At 47.2% G+C, this 20,607-nt stretch overlaps 2 protein-coding genes across 4 annotated transcripts in view; both read right to left on the bottom strand.

The window, feature by feature from the left end:
- The window catches only part of TBC1D4 (TBC1 domain family member 4), a 102,086-nt gene extending 94,478 nt beyond the window's left edge, over window positions 1–7,608 (bottom strand). For 2 of the 3 annotated variants that reach the window (XM_087967418.1, XM_087967419.1), the window contains exon 1: window positions 6,681–7,608. In XM_087967418.1, coding sequence (XP_087823544.1) covers window positions 6,681–7,136 — 456 coding nt within the window. In that variant the 5' untranslated portion in view covers window positions 7,137–7,608. The remainder of the gene's footprint in view (window positions 1–6,680) is intronic. The other variant, XM_087967420.1, reaches the window with a different exon arrangement.
- A 5,474-nt stretch (window positions 7,609–13,082) lies between these two features.
- COMMD6 (COMM domain containing 6) lies at window positions 13,083–20,584 on the bottom strand. Its single transcript, XM_026691832.2, has 6 exons — window positions 20,427–20,584; window positions 20,159–20,224; window positions 18,340–18,416; window positions 17,255–17,423; window positions 14,830–14,982; window positions 13,083–13,726 (listed from the first exon to the last, which is right to left on the bottom strand). Exons 1-6 carry the CDS (start codon window positions 20,511–20,513, stop codon window positions 13,676–13,678), a joined length of 603 nt encoding a protein of 200 aa, XP_026547617.1. The 5' UTR covers window positions 20,514–20,584; the 3' UTR covers window positions 13,083–13,675.
- Between the last annotated feature and the right edge of the window lie 23 nt (window positions 20,585–20,607).

Raw genomic sequence — 20,607 nt, 5'->3', positions numbered from 1 at the left:
TATCTAATCTAATTTAAGAGTCCACTGGCCTTCAACCTTTTGAGCACCAGGGACCAGTTCCTTGAAGAGGGGTTTTTCCGTGAACGGGAAGGGGCGTGATTTTGAGCGCTGCCTGTATCCTTTGCTTGTTTGTGCAGACCAGTTTCTGACATACTGTAGACTGGTGCCAGTCTACAGGCCGGCAGTTGTGGACCCCTGTTCTAGTCCAAAACCTATACCAGGGGTGTCAAACTGGATTTCTTTGAGGGCCGGATCATCATTGTAGTTCTCCTCCTCGGACAAGCCGGGAAGGAGGGAGATGTTGTGGATCACTGGCAGCAGGTGTGGATGGCTGAGGTCTCGGAGAGCGAGGACTCAGATGAGGGGGCCTGCGTGTGATGTAGGGATGGAGCCAGGACCATCGCATCTGTAACCCACACAAGCTGCGTTCCAGATTTGCCTCTGGAAGAAAACTCCAGCCCACAGCTGGATGACAGAAAGGAAACCCAGTCAAGAGCCGGATTGGTCTAGTGGTGAAAGCACTAAGCTAGAAACCAGGAGATGTGAGTTCTAGTCCCGCTTTAGACATGAGACTCAGCTGGTGGTCAGTCACTCTCTCACTTCACAGGGTTGTTGTGGGTACAACAGGAGGAAGGTGCATGGGATATGCTTGCTGCCTTGAGTTGTAGGCAGAGGTGGTATTCAGCAGGTTCTGACCAGTTCTGGAGAACCGGTAGCAGAAATTTTGAGTAGTTTGGAGAACCGGCAAATACCACCTCTGACTGGCCCCCACTCCTATCTATTCTCTGCTCCCGAGTCCCAGCTGATTGGCTGAGTCTTCTTTTGTTGCCCTGCACAGGAGAACGGAGCTGGAAAGCAGGCTAGTGGGGAGGGAATGGGGATTTTACAGTATCCTTCCCCTGCCATGCCCACCAAGCCATGTCTACAGAACTGGTAATAAAAAATTTTGAATGCCACCATTGCCGAGGAGCCTGGGCCAAGGGCGTGGGCGTGCAGGGCTCCTCGAAGGAAAGACCAGCTGCAGCAGCACGGGCGACTCGGGAGTAAGGCTGCAAGGTAATGGCCCCTCCCTTAAGACATAAAAGCCAGCCTGAGAGACCGTATTCTTTGCAGGAAGCAAAAAAGTTCTTGCACTTCAAGCCTTGTGGAAGTTCGGACTGTCCTGGTTTGTGTTTGGAGACTTTTTGTTTGGAATATTTCTTGGCAACTTCATCTAATGTTCTTGGCAGCCTTGCACAACCTTGGCAAGGCTCCTTCTTATCAGGGACAATTACTTTTAATAGCCTTTTAACCGTGAATGAACGGAATTCACAGAGAAGGTTTAAAGGGTTAAAAGGTTTTGCTTTTATCTCTGTTTGGTGTCTGTTTCCTTGGAAGAAGGTTTGGGTCAGAACAGGAGACAGGATGGACACAGGGCTGGGCTGCTGGGGGTTCGCAGGGGTTCAGGAGAGCCTCTAGCTAAGATTCTGTGCAGGACCCCCAAATCCCACTCCTGGCTGGCCCCGCCCACCGCACTCCTCCCCTCCTAGGAGTCCTCATGTGGCCCGTTTTGGATGCAGGTAGGTGCAGGGCATGTGCAGAGGTTCAGGAAGGTCAGAAAAAGGCCTCTTTCCAGCTTCCAGAGAGCCTCCAGAGCCAGGGGAGGCCATTTTTGCCTGGTGTGCTATTAAAGGACTTAATTGAGGAAGTTTTTTTTTTTTAAAAAAAGGAAGTGATATTTTGGGTTACAGAAGCATTTGAGGGCAATTTGAATTCTTCCCAGAATATTTTTCCATCTCTCTCTCTCTCTCTCTCTCTCTCTCTCTCTTGCAGCATTTAACAGTGGGGTCCCTGCAACCACTCTGTAAAGCCTTAGTAAGACCACACCTAGAGTACTGCATCCAGTTTTGGTCACCACACTATAAAAAAGATGTTGAGACTCTAGAAAAAGTAAAGAGCAACGGAATATGTGCCTACTTCTTAAAAAAGCTACCCATTGCCATAGCCGAACCTCTAAGCATAACCTTTGAAAAATCTTTCAGGACCAGCTCCTTGCCAAAACTATGGTCACAAGCCACGGTCATCCCCATCTTCAAAAAGGGAGACCCCAGCCTAGTTGAAAATTACAGACCAATCTCCTTATGCTGCGTCACCTGTAAAGTCATGGAATCAATTATTAACCAATCCATCATTCTCCACTTAGAAACAAACAACCTACTCTCTAATAAACAATTTGGTTTCAGGAAAAAACTATCCTGTAATCTGCAACTCTTACACTGCAAAAACATATGGACTACACAACTCGATCAGGGCAAAGCAATAGATGCAATCTACATAGACTTCTGTAAAGCCTTTGATTCAATGGTACACGACAAACTACTCCTAAAACTAAAATCTTACGGTATATCTGGACACCTGCATAACTGGATAGAAGCATTCCTGTCAAACAGACAACAAATGGTCAAAATTGGGAGTGTCCTATCAAATTCTGTACTGTCAACAGTGGTGTCCCCCAAGGCAGTGTTCTAGGACCAACTCTCTTCATACTCTACATAAATGACCTCTGTGATCATATCAAGATGTAAAGCTATTCAACACCACAGACAATACTGCTACCCTTCAAAAAGACGACTATGTATCAGAATGGTCAAACAAATGGCAACTTCAAATCTCAACAAATAAATGCTCTGTTCTACATATTGGCAAAATAAATCAGAAAATAAAATACAGGCTGAATAGTCAAGACCTTGTTGATGATCCAAACTCTGTCAAGGATCTTGGAGTACTCACCTCTAATGATCTAAGTGCTAGAGCCCACTGTAACTACATAGCCAAAAAGGCATTAAGAGTTGTTAACCTAATCTTACGTAGCTTTTTCTCTGGTAATATTACACTAATAACTAGAACATACAAAACATTTGCAAGACCATACTCAAATACAGCTCATCAATCTGGAACTCACATTATGTATCTGATATTAACACAGTTGAGAAAGTCCAGAAATATTTCACAAGAAGAGTTCTCCACTCCTCTACTCGTTGCAGAATACCTTATGCCACCAGACTCGAAATTCTAGAAAACCTAGAACTACGCCATCTTCGGTCCGATCTAAGTATAGTATATAAAATCATACATTGCAATGTCCTACCTGTCAATGAATACTTCAGCTTCAGCCATAACAACACAAGAGCAAACCATAGATACAAACTCAAGGTTAATTGCACCAAACTTGATTGCAGGAAATACGACTTCAGCAACAGAGTGGTCAATGTCTGGAATACTCTACCTGACTCTGCAGTTTCTTCCCCAAACCCCAAAAACTTTAACCTTAGACTGTCTACTATTGACCTCACCCCTTTCCTAAGAGGTCTGTAGGGGGCATGCATAAGCACACCAACGTGCCTACTGTCCCTGTCCTATTGTTTCTTTTATTTTTTTAATTTTTCTTATATGTATCCATGTATTCATAACTGTTTTTACTTATACCTATTATCTTGTAAGCAATTGACAAATAAACCAGGATGACTAGGGAACGGGAGATTAAAACATACGATGAATGGTTGCAGGAACTGGGCCTGGCTAGTCTAGTGAAGAGAAGGACCAGGGGAGACAGGATAGCAGTCTTCCAATATTTGAGGGGCTGCCACAGAGAGGAAGGGATCAAGCTATTTTCTAAAGCACCTGAAGGCCAGACAAGGAATAATGGATGGAAACTGATCAACCTAGAAATAAGGAGAAAGTTTCTGACAGGGAGAGCAATCAACTAATGGAACCGAAGTTGCTTTCGGAAGTTGTGGGAGCTTCATCACTGGAGGCTTTCAAGAAGAGATTGGACTGCCATTTATCAGAAATGGTGTAGGGTCTCCTGCTTGGGTGGGGGATTGGACTAGATGACCAACGAGGTCTCTTCCAACTCTGTTAATCTGTAAAATGATGAGAGAGGGCAGGCAAGAGAGTTCCTTCCTTTCTACGCTCACCCAGTTCACATGTCTGATTTTATTCCAGGAAGAGAATAAGGATCTCAGCTTGCTTCTCCTGCAATGCCTCCATGTCAAAGGGCTGAAACTCAGCTGTTTTCCTCAAGTCATTAAAGAAAAGCCACTCCCCAAACCCATCTGCCTTCCTTTCTGCACATATCCTGGCCAGCAAACAGATCCTGAAAGATATCCCAGAGAGGGAAAGGCCACCATTTTGCTCTCAATGGAACAGGAACACTAATGGATGGACCCGTGGAACCTGTGTTGGAATACTGCATCCGGCTTTGGTCACCGCGATATTAAAAAGTTGTCGAGACTCTAGAAAGAGTGCAGAGAAGAGCAACGAAGACCATTAGGGGACTGGAAGATAAACCATATGAAGAACGGTTGCAGGAAGTGGCTAAGACGCTGAGCTTGTCAATCAGAAAGGTCAGCAGTTCAGCGGTTCGAATCCCTAGCGCCGCGTAACAGAGTGAGCTTCCGTTACTTGTCCCAACTTCTGCCAACCTAACAGTTTGAATGCATGTAAAAATGCAAGTAGAAAAATAGGGACCACCTTTGGTGGGAAGGGAACAGCGTTCCGTGTGCCTGTGGCGTTTAGTCATGCCGGACTCATGACCATGGAGACATCTTCGGACAGCACTGGCTCTTCGGCTTTGTAACAGAGATGAGTACTGCCCCCTAGAGCCGGAAACGACTAATACATATGTGCGAGGGGAACCTTTACTTTTAGACCTTTAGCCCAGGGGTCTCCAACCTTGGCAACTTTAAGACTTGTGGACTTCAACTCCCAGAATTCCTCAGCCAGCAATTGGCTGAGGAATTCTGGGAGTTGAAGGCAACAAGTCTCAAAGTTGCCAAGGTTGGAGACCCCTGCTTTAGCCTAATGGGAAAAAAAAGGACTAAAGGAGTGACATGATAGCACTGTTTCAATATCTAAAGCAACGGCCCCCAACCTTTTGGGTACCAGGGACTGGTTCCATGATTTCCAGAGGGGGCGTGGCTTGCATGCATTTTGCATTTGGATGGGGCTTCACTTGCTTGTGCAGCCCGGTTGTTGGTATGCCACTGCCCAGTGTCAATCCATGGATCGGGGGGGTTGGGGACGTCTGATCTAAGGGGCTGCCACAAAGAAGAGAAGGTGAAGCTATTCTGCAAAGCAGAGGTCTCCAGCCTTGGCAACTTTAAGACTTGTGGACTTCAACTCCCAGAGTTCCTCAGCCAGCAAAGTAGAACTCTGGGAGTTGAAGTCCACGTGTCTTAAAGTTGCCAAGGTTGGAGATGGAAACTAATCAAGGAGAGAAGCAACCTTCCTGACAGGGAGCACAATTAATCAGTAGAACAGAGTTGTCTCCAGAAGTTTGTGAGTGCTCCAACCCTGGAAGTTTTTAAGAAGAGATTGGACAAGTATTTGTCTGGAATGGTAGAGGGCTTCTTGGACTAGAAGACCTCCAAGGTCCCTCCCAACTCTGTTATTCTGTGTTTCTTTTACTTGAATATATGCAAAACACAACCGAGACATCTTTTTCAGTCTGTTCCAAGATGCAGCTCCTTTCTGGTCTAAGGAACCCTGTACAGCGCATTCCAAAGATTCTCCGGTTTAGAGAATATTCTAATGCAAGGGTCTTCAAACATGGCAAGTTTAAAACTTGTGGACTTGAACTCCCAGAATTCCTGAGCAGGCATGACTGGAGGAGGAATTCTGGGAATTGAAGTCCACAAGTCTTCAAGCTGTCAAGGGAAGGAACATCTCACCTGCCAGCCAGTTGGTATACTCGGCCAAAAAAAAGGAGAGGCCTATCAGGAGAGGCCTCCGTGGTTCTTGAGCTCAGAGCTACAGGCAAGCAAGAGTAATGATATAACCCAGTCCTACTTCGGTTTGAGGAAGGGGAGTTGCAGTCCGGGTGAGACTAAGCACAAAAAATGATACCCAAGTGTGAAGCCACCGTTCAGGTTCAACTGAACCTGCCTTCCCTCTGCCTTCCTGCTCATCCAGCAGGTGAAGAGGCCGCAGGGAGGTTCCTGCCTTGCTCAAGCCATCTCCCTCAAGCGTGCTTGATTCCAGGAATCACAGGGATGTGCATGCATCCAACTTTCTGGGCAACAGTTCAAGGTAAGTTTCCTCTGCCTTCTTCCAGCAAGGTTTTGCCATGTTCCCATCTAGCTAGCCTTAGAGACCTTGGATCTCCTGCTCTCTCCATCCAAGGGCTATTTGGGTCTGTCTTCCTTCCTCCCACCCCCTCTCCCTCACACACTCACACTCTCTCCCTCCCCTCTCCTCTCCACTCTCTCCCTCCCTTCCCTCTCTCTCTCCTCTCCCCCCCTCTCTCTATCCCCCTCTCCCCCACTCCTTCTCTCTCACACACACACACACTTGTCATTGGGGGGAATCTGCCACCATTGGCCAAGACTCCCATAGCCAGGTCATCCTGCTATCTAGGCCCACACCCATCTCGCCGCCCTCAAGTCTCCTCACCCCACCTATAATTGTGGGGGGTGGGGTGGGGTCTGGTCCACAGCAGCCAGGGCATCTGGTTTGTCTCTAGCTCCAACCTTGCCCCCTGGGGATGCTGGCCAGGAAAAAGAAAGAAAGAAAGAATAAAAAAGAAAGAAACTAATTGGGAAGCTAAAAGCTCAGAAGGCCACAATCCCATCTGGAAAGCGGAGGGGTGGTGCTCGAGGACCTCAAGGCGCCCCGCTCCCCTTCCTCTCCCCTGCTCCCACCTGGTTGGGGTCGGTGGCTCGGAAGACGTGGCAGGCGACGGGCGAGTCGGGGTCGTCGGGCTGCGCCTTGATCAGGTAGGCGAAGTAGGTGAGGTCCTGGCTGTTGTGGACGAAGCGCGAGATGTGCTGCGCTTTGTGCTCGAAGATGAAGACGGCCGAGCCGGGGGCGCCGCCGGGCGAGGAGGGCACGCAGCGGAGGGTGGGCGCGCCCAGGAGCAGCAGCACCTCCCGAGCCGCCGCCACCGCCGCGCCCGGTTCTGGCTTCTGGCTGCGCCGACGGACTTCGGCCATCAGCCAGGGCAACATGGGCAGCGTGGCTCGCCGGTCCAGGCTGGTGCAACCCACGTACCAGAGTCGGAAACGTTTCTCGCCGCCCGGCCGGACCGGACCCAAACCGGGATCGGGTTCGGGAGCCAGAGGATGCGGGAAAGGCGCCGCCGCTGCCGCCGTCTCCATCGGGGCTCCGACTCCCGCGGGGCGCCGCTTCGCCGGAGTTCGGCCTCCGCCACCCCCCTTGCTTCGCCCAGCCACGCGTCCACCACGGCCGCTTGAACCCGGACCGGGAGGCAGGCAAGGTCCGCGGACGCGCCGCGCTGCGCCTTCGCCTTCGGGCGGTGCGGCTCCGCTCCAAGGGGCTCCGGAGCTCGCCCACCCCCACCCGCCAGCGTTGTCCGAGCGCCCTCCGCAAGGCTGGGACTGCTGCTCCCGGCCCGCCCGAGGGTGGCCGGGTTTCCTGGCCCTGCCCAGCCGGGGAAGGCAGCCAAAAGAGCTGCTGTTGCTGCTGCTGCTGCTGGCGCTGTTTGGCAAGGGGGCCGCGGTGCCTGCGCCTCCCTCTCCCTGCCCCCTTTTGCGCTGCTGCTGCTGCTGCCGCGGCTGCGGCGGCGACGGGTGCTGCTCGTGTTCGACTTCTGACGGCGCTTCCCGGGTTCCCCTCCCCGGGTGAAGCTGGCGGGCCAATTAGGAGGAGAGACCTCGTTGCTGGGCGCGGGAGGGGAGGCTCCCCAGCCCCTGCAGGCTCGTCCTTGCAGGGGGCTCAGCCGCCAGGAAATCCCGAGATTTGGGAGGTGGGGTGGTGGTGGTGGAGGAAGGGGGTGCTTGCTTATACTTTTTTAAAATAATGCTTTATTGAATGTTTTTTTCCATTTATACATAATACCAATAGTTATTAAACAGCGCTGTGACATTAAATATACGTTTATGTGTCCTATCAAAACTTACAATGCAGAGTACTTTCATACCTTCCTATTTATTATATACATTATTTACATTTTCTATTTTTATATCTATTATCTATCCAAATAAACCATGTTTCCCATACTGTGTTGTATTCTGTGTCTGTTTTCCCTTTTAATTCCATAGTTAGATTAGAACAGAACAGAATAGAACAGAATACTTTATTGGCCAAGTGTGAATGGACACACAAGGAAATTGAATTTATCCATTGCCACACACTAATTTTTTATTATTATTAAACTTTCAGGTGGTATAGAGTTTTCCTTCCAGTACTGAGCATATGAAATTCTTGCTGCTGTTAATATATGTAATATATTTAATCTTTCTGTTATAGGTTTTTTTTTATTATTCCTAAGAGGAATAATTCCGGGACAAAATCAATTTTGTTTTTAGTTAACTCTTCAGGTGCTTTCTTATTCTTAAGTCTGCCAGCCTTGTTCTGGGAAAAAGGGGGCGGACAGAGCTGAGTCCGACTTGCCACCCCCTACTCCCCCCAATGAGCTAAGGAGGCAGGGCAGCCAAGATGGGGGGGGCTGGAGCAGGAGCCCTCCCCCCCAGTGAAAGCTTTCGAGGCAACCCCATCCCTGGGGTCCCCCATGAGAACCCAGCCCCTCTCCTTCTTTCAGTGTTAAATGTAGAGTGCGGGTATCCTGCAACTACTAGAATAACGGAGTTGGCAGGGACCTTGTAGGTCATCTAGTCCAACCCCTTGCCCCCCTGCCCTCCGACTTCCAGCCCAAGGAGGAGACCTTCCACCATTTCTGACAGCTGGAAGTCCACTCTCTTTTTGAAAATTTCCAGTGATGAGGCAGTGCCACAATTTCTGAAGGAGAGCTGTTCCGTATGGATCGATCGATTGATCCTACTCATAGGAATAGAATAGAATAATAATAGAATAGAATAATCATAGAATAGAATAATAGAATAAAATAAGGATAGAATAAAATAAGAATAGGAATAATAATAGAATAGGAATAGAATAAAATAGAATAGAATAGGAATAGAGTAGAATAGAATAGAATAATAAAATAAAATCAAAATAATAATACAATAGAATAGAATTATAGTTGGAAGGGACCTTGTAGGTCATCTAGTCCAACCCCCCAGGCCAAGCTGGAGACCTTCCACCATTTCTGACAGATGGCAGTGCAGACTCTTCTGGGAAGCTTCCAGCGATGAAGCTCCCACAACTTCTGAAGGCAAGCTTTTTATGTCCTGCTACTTTTATATCCTGAGAATTCGGGACTCCGCTAATTACAAATGGAAATATATCGATTAGGGCAGAGGTCTCCACACTTGGCAACTTTTAAGACTTGTGGACTTCAACTCCCAGAATTCCTCCTCCCAAGTCATGCTAGCTCAGGAATTCTGGGAGTTGAAGTCCACAAGTCTTAAAACTTGTCAAGTTTGGGGAATCCCAGGATTTGAGCAAGACAACGCTTTGAAAATGCCTTGGACAGCCCCCCCTCCGCGGGGCCAGCTGCTCCGAGCTGGAACGCAACTCGAGACTCGCCCGGGGTTGCATCTAGAAGAGCGAAGGATACATGCCCGGGCTTGCTGGGCAGCCCCACACAGCTTGCGCGTTTGCCTGGGAAACGGCAGCTGTGCAACTCTCGGGAGCTGCGCCTTGCTGGGCTGAGGTGCAACCGAGGCCAAACACCTGACTCTCGTGCAGAGCCGTCGGGAGCCAAGGGCGTTGCACACCTTGGGCTAGGTCTCCGCGCCAGACACCTGCACACAACGGGAGCTTTTGGGTTAAAGATAAAATGCCTTTTTTTCTTTTTCTTTTTTTTTGGGGGGGGGGGGAATCAAATATGCATCTCTTCCCAGCCCCGTTGGGGCAGCAAACCTCCTTTGCCTCTCTCGTTATTGTCAGCCGCTTGGAACGAAGTCTTCTTCCAATTCTTTGCAGTTGTGGTTTCGCAACTTCAGCAGCTTTGTTAGGGTCTGTTGGACTTCAACTCCCGACATTCCCTCTGCCAGCCTCCCGAGGGATTCTGGGAGTTGAAGTCCACCGATCTTAACAAGCGGCTGTATAATATGCTACTGAGCTATATAGGGCCAAGCTGAACCTGGGGCTTCCCCAAGTGAAATGTGCTTTTATTGCCTCTTCTTGGATAGCGTTAGAGTTAAATAGGTTTATACTGAGCGTTTTGTGTGGACTGTTAAATTCTGTCCTAACAAATTGAGTTACAAATGGCTTCATAACAGCTTCATGGATAGCCATGAAACACAATGACTTAAAAAAAACAACACCCACAACCCTGCCAATTCTTTAATTTCCAATTTTAAGTGTAAAAGTTTGGCCTCTCTTTTTGGGGTGGGGTTCAGAGGCTACTAAGAGCCAGTGCTCTTAAGGGTGGTGCTGTATCCCTGAGGCTGTTGTTGTCCTTGGATAAGGAATGCTCTGTCACAAGGCCTCAGTATGCCAGAGAATGGGTGGTGGGAGAACTAGGCCTTTGTCCTCAGGCCAGGGGTCACAGCTTAAGGAAGGAAAGAAGAAAAGGAAGGAAGGGGAGAGGAACAGTAGGAGGGAGGGAGGGAGGGAGGGAAGATGGAAGGAGAGGGGGAAGTAGAATGGAAGGAAGAAAGGAGAGAGAGAGAGGGGCAGTAGAAGGGAAGGATGGAATGAGAGAGGCATTAGAAGGAAGGGAGGGAGGGAGGGGAAAGGGGCAGTAGGAGTGAGGAAGGGAGGAGAGGGGGCAGTAGAAGGGAGGGGAGGAATGAGGGGGGCAGTAGAAGGGAAGGGAGGAATGAGGGGGCAGTAGAAGGGAGGGAGGAAGGGGAGATGGGCAGTAAGAGGGATGGAAGAAGGAAGGAAGGAGAGGCAGTAAAATGGAAGGAAGGAATGAAAGAGGCAATAGGAGGGAGGGGAAAAGGAAGAAATGAAAGGGAGTAGGAGGGAGGGAGGGAGGGGGAGTAGAATGGAGGGAAAGGAAGGAAAGGGAGAGGCAGTAGAAGGGAGGGAGGGAAAGGAGGAGGGGCAGTAGAATGGAAGGGGAGGGAAGGAAGGAAACAGATGGAGTAACTTTTCAGTCAGGCTAATCATGCAAGGACCTGTTTTTGTGTTATAATATCCAAAGCTACTTATATTGACTTAGCGTCAAGGCAGAGCAGTGCAAAACAACTGAAAACCAGGAAGAATGGTGGGCTGGGCCAAGTAAGTAGGTGATAAAATACAATGCGTCAACCTACTCCTATCAGTTTTCAAGAGAAACTACTCCAAAGAGGGAAACTCTGGATTCCCCCTTCTACTCCCCCTCTAGAAAAGATGAAAGTGGAGGGGAGGGGAAACAACCTTTAAACCTGAATTAGAAGTTGCAGCTGGTGTTGGTTTGAAAGCCAGGGCAACAACGCCTTCAATTTATTAGAAGTTCAAGAGACTCGACAACTGGAATCCAAAGTCTTCGGAGCATCTGCTTTTCTCCCATCTCCCCCTCTGAGAATCTGGATCCTGCCTGCTCCGTTTCACAAACCTCTTCCTTAATTTCAACCCTCCGTCCTTTTCAGCTTTCATCCAACGGTCTTTGGCTGCCTGCAGGAGTCATCCTCAAGGGCACCAAGGAGAAGCTGCCAGCCCAGACACTTGTGCATTTAGATAGTGAGAAGCATGACAAACAGAGGTGGTATTCAGCAGGTTCTGACCAGTTCTGGAGAACCGGTAGTGGAAATTTTGAGTAGTTTGGAGAACTGGCAGATACCACCTCTGACTGACCCCACCCACATCTGTTCTCTGCCTCCTGAGTCCCAGCTGATCAGCTGGGTCTTCTTTGGTTGCCCTGCGCAGGAGATTGGAGCTGGAAAGCAGGTTAGTGGGGTGAGAATGGGGATTTTGCAATAACCTTCCCCCAGGAGTGGGGAGGGAATAGCAATAGGACGTAGACTTATATACCGCTTCACACTGCTTTTACAGCCCTCTCTAAGCGGTTTACAGAGTCAGCCTATTGCCCCCAACAATCTGGGTCCTCATTTTACCCACCTCAGAAGGATGGAAAGCTGAGTCAACCTTGAGCCTGGTGGGATTTGAACTGCCAAACAGAAGTTGCTTGCAATACTGCACTCTAACCACTGCGCCACAGAGGCACCTAATTTTGGGGGGTTTTACAGTATCCTCCCCCTGCCACACCCACCATGCCATGCCCACTGAGCCACGCCACACCCACAGAACCGGTAGTAAAAAAAAAAATGAATCCCACCACCGATGACAAAGCATCTGTTGGCCCAGGACTGGGCTGGGTGGTGGGTGAGAGACACACCTTAGAAGGGTCTGCTTGCTTATTGCCAACTGAGAACCACTGCCTCCACCTCCACCTCCACCTCCACACACACACACACACCAGGCATACCCTGCTGTTTCTGCTGACCCAAATCTTGGCTTTCCGCAGGCGTTTATTTATGGTTCATGGGGGGAAAAAAAAACTTGTGACAAGAATAGAGCTTCTGCTTTTCTAAAAACACACAGATGCTCTCTTGCACCTTGAAGATTTCTCCACCACCACCCCTCCCTTTGGTGGAAATAACTTAATGGTGACAGCAAGAACCCTTTTCTTGGCAGCATAGATGAGGTGAGCCAAAGGATTTCTTTTTTAGTTAACTGTTATTTTAAAAATTATACTGGTGGCTATACAACGACCCAGGCCTTTCCCCCTCATACTTTTGTCCCATTGAATCGGGGGTGTCTCCTGACAACTGCCTGGGCCATTTCTTGGCAAGGTTTACATGAGTTGTTTGTCCTTCCTTCCCTCCCTCCTCCCACCTCCTTTCCTTCTTTCTCCCTTCCTTTCTCCCATCTCCCTTCCTTTCCTCCCACCTCCCTCCCTTCCTTCCTTTTCTCCCACCTTCCTTCCTTCCTCCCTCCCTCCCTCCCTTTTCTTCCTCCTTTCCTCTGACAGAGCAGCTTGCTTGTTTTGTGCCAAAGGCAGGACTAGAACTCACGCTCTCCCAGTTTCTAGTCATACACCTACACCAATCTGGCTTTCTATGTCTGGGGTTAGGGTAGTATGTCACCCGACCAATGTTGTTTATTCAATAAAATGTGTTCAATTGACTTAGTCTGACAGACCAGGCTAGAGCCGTGGTTTAAGAAGAAGGGTCCTTACCTTTGGTGGGAAACACCCAACCCAAAGTTGGCAGAACGAAGGCAGCTGAGAGACACAAAGAAGCCTCACACATTCTCCATCCTTTTATTAAGGAATTGAAGGTTGCCTTCCACAGTCCACAAGATGATCCATGCAGAGTTCTAGATGGCGATAATACCACTGCTTTCCCCAATATTGTTCTAGTTGTAGAGATGGGAAGAACTAAGCCCTTAAAGCAGGGGGTCTTCAAACTTGACAGCTTTAAGACTTGTGGACTTCAACTCCCAGAATTCCTGAGCTAACATGACTGGAAGAGGAATTCTGGGAGTTGAAGTCCACAAGTTCTTAAACTTGCCAAGTTTGAAGACCCTTGCCTTAAAGGGAGGTATCTCTTGGGTAGTTCTAAGGACATAATTGGGTTTATTTCTCCTATGCAGCCACTTCCCTGGTGGTTGTCTTCTTCTGAGTGGCTAAGATAGGTTCCACCTAAATTCTGGGGTGAACCAGGAAGTCCATTTTGGGAGGCAGACTCGTATGGAGAAATTCACTCAACGCAAAAGTTTGCAGCTGGGGAACGTCACGTTGGAAACCCCAAAAGGAGAATAAACCTTCATCTCTTTCTGGAAGACTCATTCTGTAGAACGATCTTTTAGGAAGGGGAAAAGGAAGGTCAGATCACTTGATTCAAAATGTCTCAAGAACGCTTGCCATCTCCTTGAATTGGCTGTGGAAATTCTGAAGGGGGAAAAATAAAAGAGAAATAAATTGGCATCAAGGGTACACCAACAACGGAAGGTTTGCTCATGCTCAAAATCCCATGCTAGAGACGCAATGCGTTGCAGTGTGCCATACATGGCCAAGACACCCCTCATTTCTTTTGATACCTGCTGCCTCTTTAGAAGATCATGGGTTGCCCTCTCCCCTCTTTGGAAGAGCTTTATAGCTCCCGCTGCCTTAAGAAAGCTCAAAAAGTTCTCAAAGATCCATCTCATCCTGGGCATCCTTTTTTTTTTTAACTATTACCATCTGGCAGACAGTACAGGATAATAAAAACAAGGACAAACAGGCTGAAAGACAGCTTCTATCCCAGGGCAGTAATTCTACTGTATAGTGCAATATCCATGAAATATCGGTGTGTGTGTGTTTCAATTCAATGTATAGAATGTGAAGGATGTGTGTTTATTTTCATAGTCATAATGTACACTGAAGATGGTATTTAATTTCGTTGTACGAGGTGCAGTGACAATAAAGTAAACTAAACTAAAACTTTAGGCAGCCAAGCAAGGGCTGAGTTATATCTGCGTCACCAGCGTGTTCACCTTAAACTCAAAGGGCCACATTGCAAAACCCACCATAATAGGTTTCAAGTCTGAAAGATTACTTTTTCAAATGGTGTGGGAGGAGCATGAACGGGATTTCCAGAAAAAAGGGGGAAAAATATTGCAGGCTAGAGGAACCATTTGCGCTTCAGTTTGTGATACAGGCATTACTCAGCTGATCCTGATGACACAGATAAACCTCCAAGTGGCCTCAACCAGTCTCTAAAAATTAAAGGATGCAAATGACCAGCTGTCTGCAAAGGGTATAAATCTTTCCATTCCCCACCATCCAGTCAGAGCTGAAGAAGCTTCTTAGAGGAGAAGTGAAACGTCTTCAAAGTAAAAACAAGGAAGTCCAGTTGCCTCTTGGAAAAAAAAACACCTATGGGACAACCATGAATTAGAGGACAGAGAATCTCCGTTGACTTTCGACCGACGGAAACCATTTCTGCCTGAAAATGTTAAACTACACGTCCACTTTTCCAAAAGAGCAAAAATCAGGAAGGACCGTTTACCAACCTGGAACTGAGCGATTGTCATTTCAAAGGTTTTGCAGGTGACGTTCCCCAACCCATCGGCCACTTTTAACACCACCGTAACGCAAGGCGATTTCAAGGATTTACAGCTGTCGGCACTCATGGCGATTCCCAGCTTCCACTGAAAATCTATCAGCTGCAATGGCAAGGGATGAACATATGAGCTTCGGGCACCCCTCGACGTACGACCACAGTGGAGCCCAACGTTTATGTTGCTAAGTGAGACTGTTGCTCAGTGAATTTTTGCCCCTCTTAACGACCTTTCATGCCAACTGTTAATAAGTTGTAACCTGGTTGTTAAGCGAACCTGGCTTCCCGCATTGACTTTGCTTGCCAGAAGGTCGCAAAAGGGGATCACACATGACCCCTGGGACACTGCAACCATCATAAATATGAGTCAGTTGCCAAGAGTCTGAATTTTGATCACGTGACTGTGGGGAATGCTGCAAAACAGCCATAAGCCACTTTTTTTGCAGGGCCGCTGTAACTTTGAACAGTCACTAAACCAACTGTTGTAAGTCAAGGATACCTGTAGTGTTGGAACAGGCCTGGGAAGACACAGGTTATATAGTCCAGGGGTCCCCAACCACCGGTCCGCGGACCGGTACCAGTCCGTGGAACAAGTCCTACTGGGCCACTGGTTTGCTGAGCGCCGCCATCTTGTTTTGATGAAAAAGTGCTTCCGATTAGCTTTTCGGGTAGAAAGCTCACCGGAAGCACTTTTTCATCAAAAAGATGGCGGCGCCCAGCTAATGCCGGCACCGGGCCGCGCCATAAAAAAGGTTGGGGATACCGGGCGCGGCATAAGAAAGGTTGGGGATCACTGATATAGTCCACCCTCCAGCATGGGAGATCCCTGGGAAGTTTGGGTCCAAACAGGGCAGTTCTGCAGTTCTATTGAGTCTCTCATCTGCACCTCTATAACTGACTGGTTTGGTTCTGCAACCCAACAAAGACACAGACTTCAGAGGATAATTAGACTGCAGAAACAATATATGTATACTCCATGAGTCAAAAAGAGGGCTGTGAAAATATCTACAGATTCCTCACATCCTGGACATAAACTGTTTCAACTCCTACCCTCAAAACGACGCTATAGAGCAGTGGTGGCTAATCTTTTTGGGCTCCTGTGCCAAAAAAACACATCTTATATTATAGGAAGTGATGAAACGGGCCTATTATTCGTCCTGCATAGCCTGCAGAGGCTTTTTTCAAACCTCTGAGAGGGCGAAAAAGGCCTCAAACCAGCCAAAAATCAGCTGTGAGGTACGCACATGTGCAGTGAGATAAGTTTGCCTGTGGCTTGTGTGCCGGCACAAATGGCTCTGCGTGCCACCTGTGGCATGCGTGCCATAGGTTCGCCATCACGGCTATAGAGCACTGCACACCAGAACAACTAGACACAAGGACAGTTTTTCCCTGAATGCCATCACTCAGCAAATAATTCTCTCAACATTGCCCAAGTATTTACAAAGTCTGCACTACTATTATTATTAATCTTCTCACCTCTCCTTATCACCCATCCTCTCCCACTTGTGACTGTGTGACTGTAACTTTGTCGCTTGTATCCTTACTATTTAGATTGACTGTTTCCTAGTATGATTCGATTGCTTATTGTACCCTATGACTATTATTAAGTTTGTACCTGTGTTGTTGATGAATGTTGATGATAACTTGTTTACCCTAACTGGTTTGGGTAAAAATAATAAATATGGTATCATGGTTTGTTAGTTAAAGTGTGTGTAACTTTAACTGCAGGAATGTAATTAAGGGTGTGGTTGTAAAGCACTATATAAGAAGCGAGGCAATTGCAGCTCTCTCTCTTGCTTACTGATCCCTAATTACTGGATGGATTGATGACTGCTTTTGCTGGAAGGGGAGTGAAAAGGAGTGTTGATTTTCTCAACGGAGAGAAGATAAAGATTGACTGATTTATTGTAAGTGAACTGACATTGGCTATTCAACACGGACTTTGCAAATAGAGTATCCGACAAGACTTGGACTAAATTGATATATGACTAATGGACCGTTTATTTGACTATGCTATAATTCTTAAATGGAATAAACTATATTTTTGATAGCACAAGCGTATGTATTTTTACTGCATGTTAACTAAAAACTTATCTCACACATTTACCTGTCTTCCTATCTGACTTCGCTGCACGTTCTGTTTAGTTTGTTTTCCTTAACACCCGTTGGGGAATCCAGGCTCAACACATATCTTTTCTTTTATGTACACTGAGAGCATTTGCACCAAGGCAAATTCCTTGTGTGTCCAATCACACTTTGCCAATAAAGAATTCTATTCTATTCAGTTGTTGGGGAGAAAACCCAGGGATATTTGCCCGGGAGCAAGAAAGGAGACCCATCTAATATGCAGCATTTTTAAAACTTCCTGTCTTCCTTACCTGTCCGGCTGCTGCCACAGGTTTTGCATTCTCCAATCCCACCAGGGATTCTCTTTTCTCCTTCCACACCTGTTGGATGACCTGGCCAGACTGTTGTGGCAGAAAAGCGAACCTTCTGCCCAATTCGGCGGAAAATTCTTCCGAGGAGAATTTATTTTTCACTGCTGTGCTGTAACACCCCCCACCCCACCCCAAAAAAATCAAAATCAAATCAAATTGGCCTCTTCGATATGAATTATTTCAGCAATTTTTGTCAACTTTAAATCCCTTCATGGCTTGGGACTGGGTTATCTGAGGGAACGTCTCTTGCCGGTCACATCTACCTGACCCATTAGAACAGGGAGGCAGGGAATGCATGCAGGTCCCATCCCTGGGGGAGATACACCTGGTGGGACCCAAAAGAAGAGCCTTCTCCATGGTGGCTCCCTCTCTCTGGACTATCATTCCCCTCAGAGAATGGCCTCACTCTAGCACTCTTCCGGAAGGCACTGAAAAAGACCTGATTCTGCCATCAGGCCTGGGGAACCCAGAGCGGGATGGAGACCAACAAATGGCTAGTGAGATCTGCTGTCATCGGGGTGGGTGTGGGTGATTTCTTTCTTTCTTTCTTTCTTTCTTTCTTTCTTTCTTTCTTTCTTCTTTTTTCTTTCTTTCTTTCTTTCTTTCTTTCTTTCTTTCTTCTTTCTTCTTTCTTTCTTTCTTTCTTTCTCTCTCTCTCTCTCTCTCTCTCTCTCTCTCTCTCTCTCTCTCTCTCTCTCTCTTTCTTTCTTTCCAGATTTTGTTCTATTGTACCTTATTAACTTACTTGATTTGTTTTGTTAGTTTTATTGTTTTTTTATTTTAAATATGGTTTTTACATTCTGTAAGCTGCCTCGAGTGGCCATGGGCAAATAGGCGGCAATATAAATTCAATACATAAATAACAAATAAATAATTTTGTCATCAATCTTCCCTCCCCACACCCTCCGTTGGGCTGGGGGAATGCCTGCCTCCTTCCCCTTCCCCCAAGAGTCCAATGGCCCAAAATAAGGGGCAGGGAGACCCCCCCAACCTGGAGGAGGGAGGGAGGGAGGGAAGAGACTTACCCAAAAAGCCAGGAGAGGGTCTGGAGCACCTGGGACAGGTCAGCTGGGGTTATTTCCACGCCGGCCACGCGGCATCTCTAGGAGAGAAAAGCAGTTGTGAGGCTGGCCCTTTGACAGCCCACTCCAACACCCACTCCGCAGGACTGTCTTAATGCAGGGGCCTGATGGTCCCTTGCCCATGGGCCCGAGTATAGGGGCCCCATACAAAGCTGTGTATGTTAACCCTTCAATGGACCTTGTATCATATAAATACAGAATTACTACTACTGTTGACTTCACCCCATTCCTAAGAGGTCTATAAGGGGGCGTGCATAAGCGCATCAGCATGCCTACCATCCTGTCCTAATGTTCCCCTTTTATTTGTATCCATTTCATGTATTCATAATCATGTTTATACTTATATCTGTTATCTGATACATGCTCAACAAACAAAAGAAAAAACAAATCAATAAATAAACATACTTATGACATTTGTTGGAAGTGCCAATGAAATAAATATAGGCTTAGTTTTTAATTTTTTATTTTGAGGATCAACTACATTTTATTTCCAACCAAAAGTTTTAAAATAATCAAGTAATTTCTTTCATAAATTACAAATAAAAAATTAAGTTCAAATTATGAATTAGAATTTCACTACACTTATATTTCTTTTTAAACCTTACATTTCATATCAATCGTTTTCTGAACTTTCTGCAAAGACAGCTGTATATCAAGCTACCATTTTGATTATAAACTTGCTTTTTTTACTCTACTTTTCACAATTTGGATTATGATATAACACTATATCATTATATTATATAACATTATATAATTACATTAGACCTGTATCCTGCACCAGTCAAAAGGAGGGCTGTGAAAATATTTACAGACCCTCACATCCCGGACATAAACTGTTTCAACTCCTTCCTCAAAACGACGCTATAGAGCAGGGGTCCCCAACCTTTCTTATGTCCGCGACCGGTATCCCCAACCTTTTTATCCGTGGAACAAGTCCCGGTACCTGCTGGGCGCCGCCATCTTGTTTGATGAAAAGTGCTTCCGTGAGCTTTCCCAGAAAAGCTCACCGGAAGCACTTTTTCATCAAAAAGATGGCGGCGCCCAGTGTAGGGCACGTTCCACGGACGGTTGGTGATACCGGCCGCGGACCAAAGGTTGAGGATCACTGCTATAGAGCACTGCACGCCAGAACAACTAGACACAAGGACAGTTTTTTTCCTGAATGCCATCACTCTGCAAATAATTCCCTCAACACTGCCCAAGTATTTACAAAGTCTGCACTATTACTATTAATCTTCTCATCACTCCTTATCACCCATCCCCTCTCACTTGCGACTGTATGACTGTAACTTTGTTGCTTGTATCCTTACTATTTATATTGACTGTTTCCTAGTATGATTTGATTACTTACCCTATGACTATCATTAAGTGTTGTACCTTATGATTCTTGGCTCTTGTCGAATGTATCTTTTCTTTTATGTACACCGAGAGCATTTACACCAAGACAAATTCCTTGTGTGTCCAATCATAGTTGGCCAAGAAAGAATTCTATTCTATTCTATTCTATTCTATTCTATTCTATTCTATTCTACTCTTATTGTACCCTATGACTATCATTAAGTGTGGTACCTTATGATTCTTGACTCTTGACAAATGTATCTTTTCTTCTATGTATACAGAGAGCATTTCCACCAAGACAAATTCCTTGTGTGTCCAATCACACTTGGTCAATAAAAGAATTCTATTATGATATATAATATAGGCTTACATTTTAATCGACCACCCTGCCACTCCTCACTCTGCCCTGAGTCGCCCCGCTCACCTGGCACATCTGGGGGGCATCGAAAGCGACCCTCCCGGATTGCAACCGCTGCACGGCTCGCTGGCACTGCGGAAAGAAGGCAGATGGAGAGACCCTTCCCCTGCTCTCCTGCAGAACCCCAAGAAGAGGAGGTCGGCGGGGGTCCCGGGACCCCAAGAGGAGGCTCTAAAACCTCTCCCACCCAGATCCTCGGCAGAAGAGGGAAGGGGGTGGAAAGGAAGACCCCTTGCCTTCGAGGGTCTGGGGGTCTGCAAGGAAGGGGGCTCACCAGCTCCGCCAGCAGGTCCTGCGGGAGGGTCCCCAGCGGGGCAAGGGACGGCGCTCCCCCCGCCTCTCCTGGCGTTACGGGCTGCATGGCGGAAGCTGCGCAGCGCTGCCAACGCAGCCGATCGGGAAGGGCGTGGCGTGGCGTTTGGCCCCTCCCACCAGCCCCGCCTCCAGGCGTTTCG

Source organism: Notechis scutatus, chromosome 5, assembly GCF_049901735.1.
Source record: "Notechis scutatus isolate UNSWTSFEM ecotype Mainland chromosome 5, rNotScu1.2, whole genome shotgun sequence".
In the NCBI taxonomy this organism is placed as follows: Eukaryota; Metazoa; Chordata; class Lepidosauria; order Squamata; family Elapidae; genus Notechis; species Notechis scutatus.
Note: the sequence above shows the minus strand (reverse complement) of the source record. Positions and strands in the feature narration are given on the sequence as shown.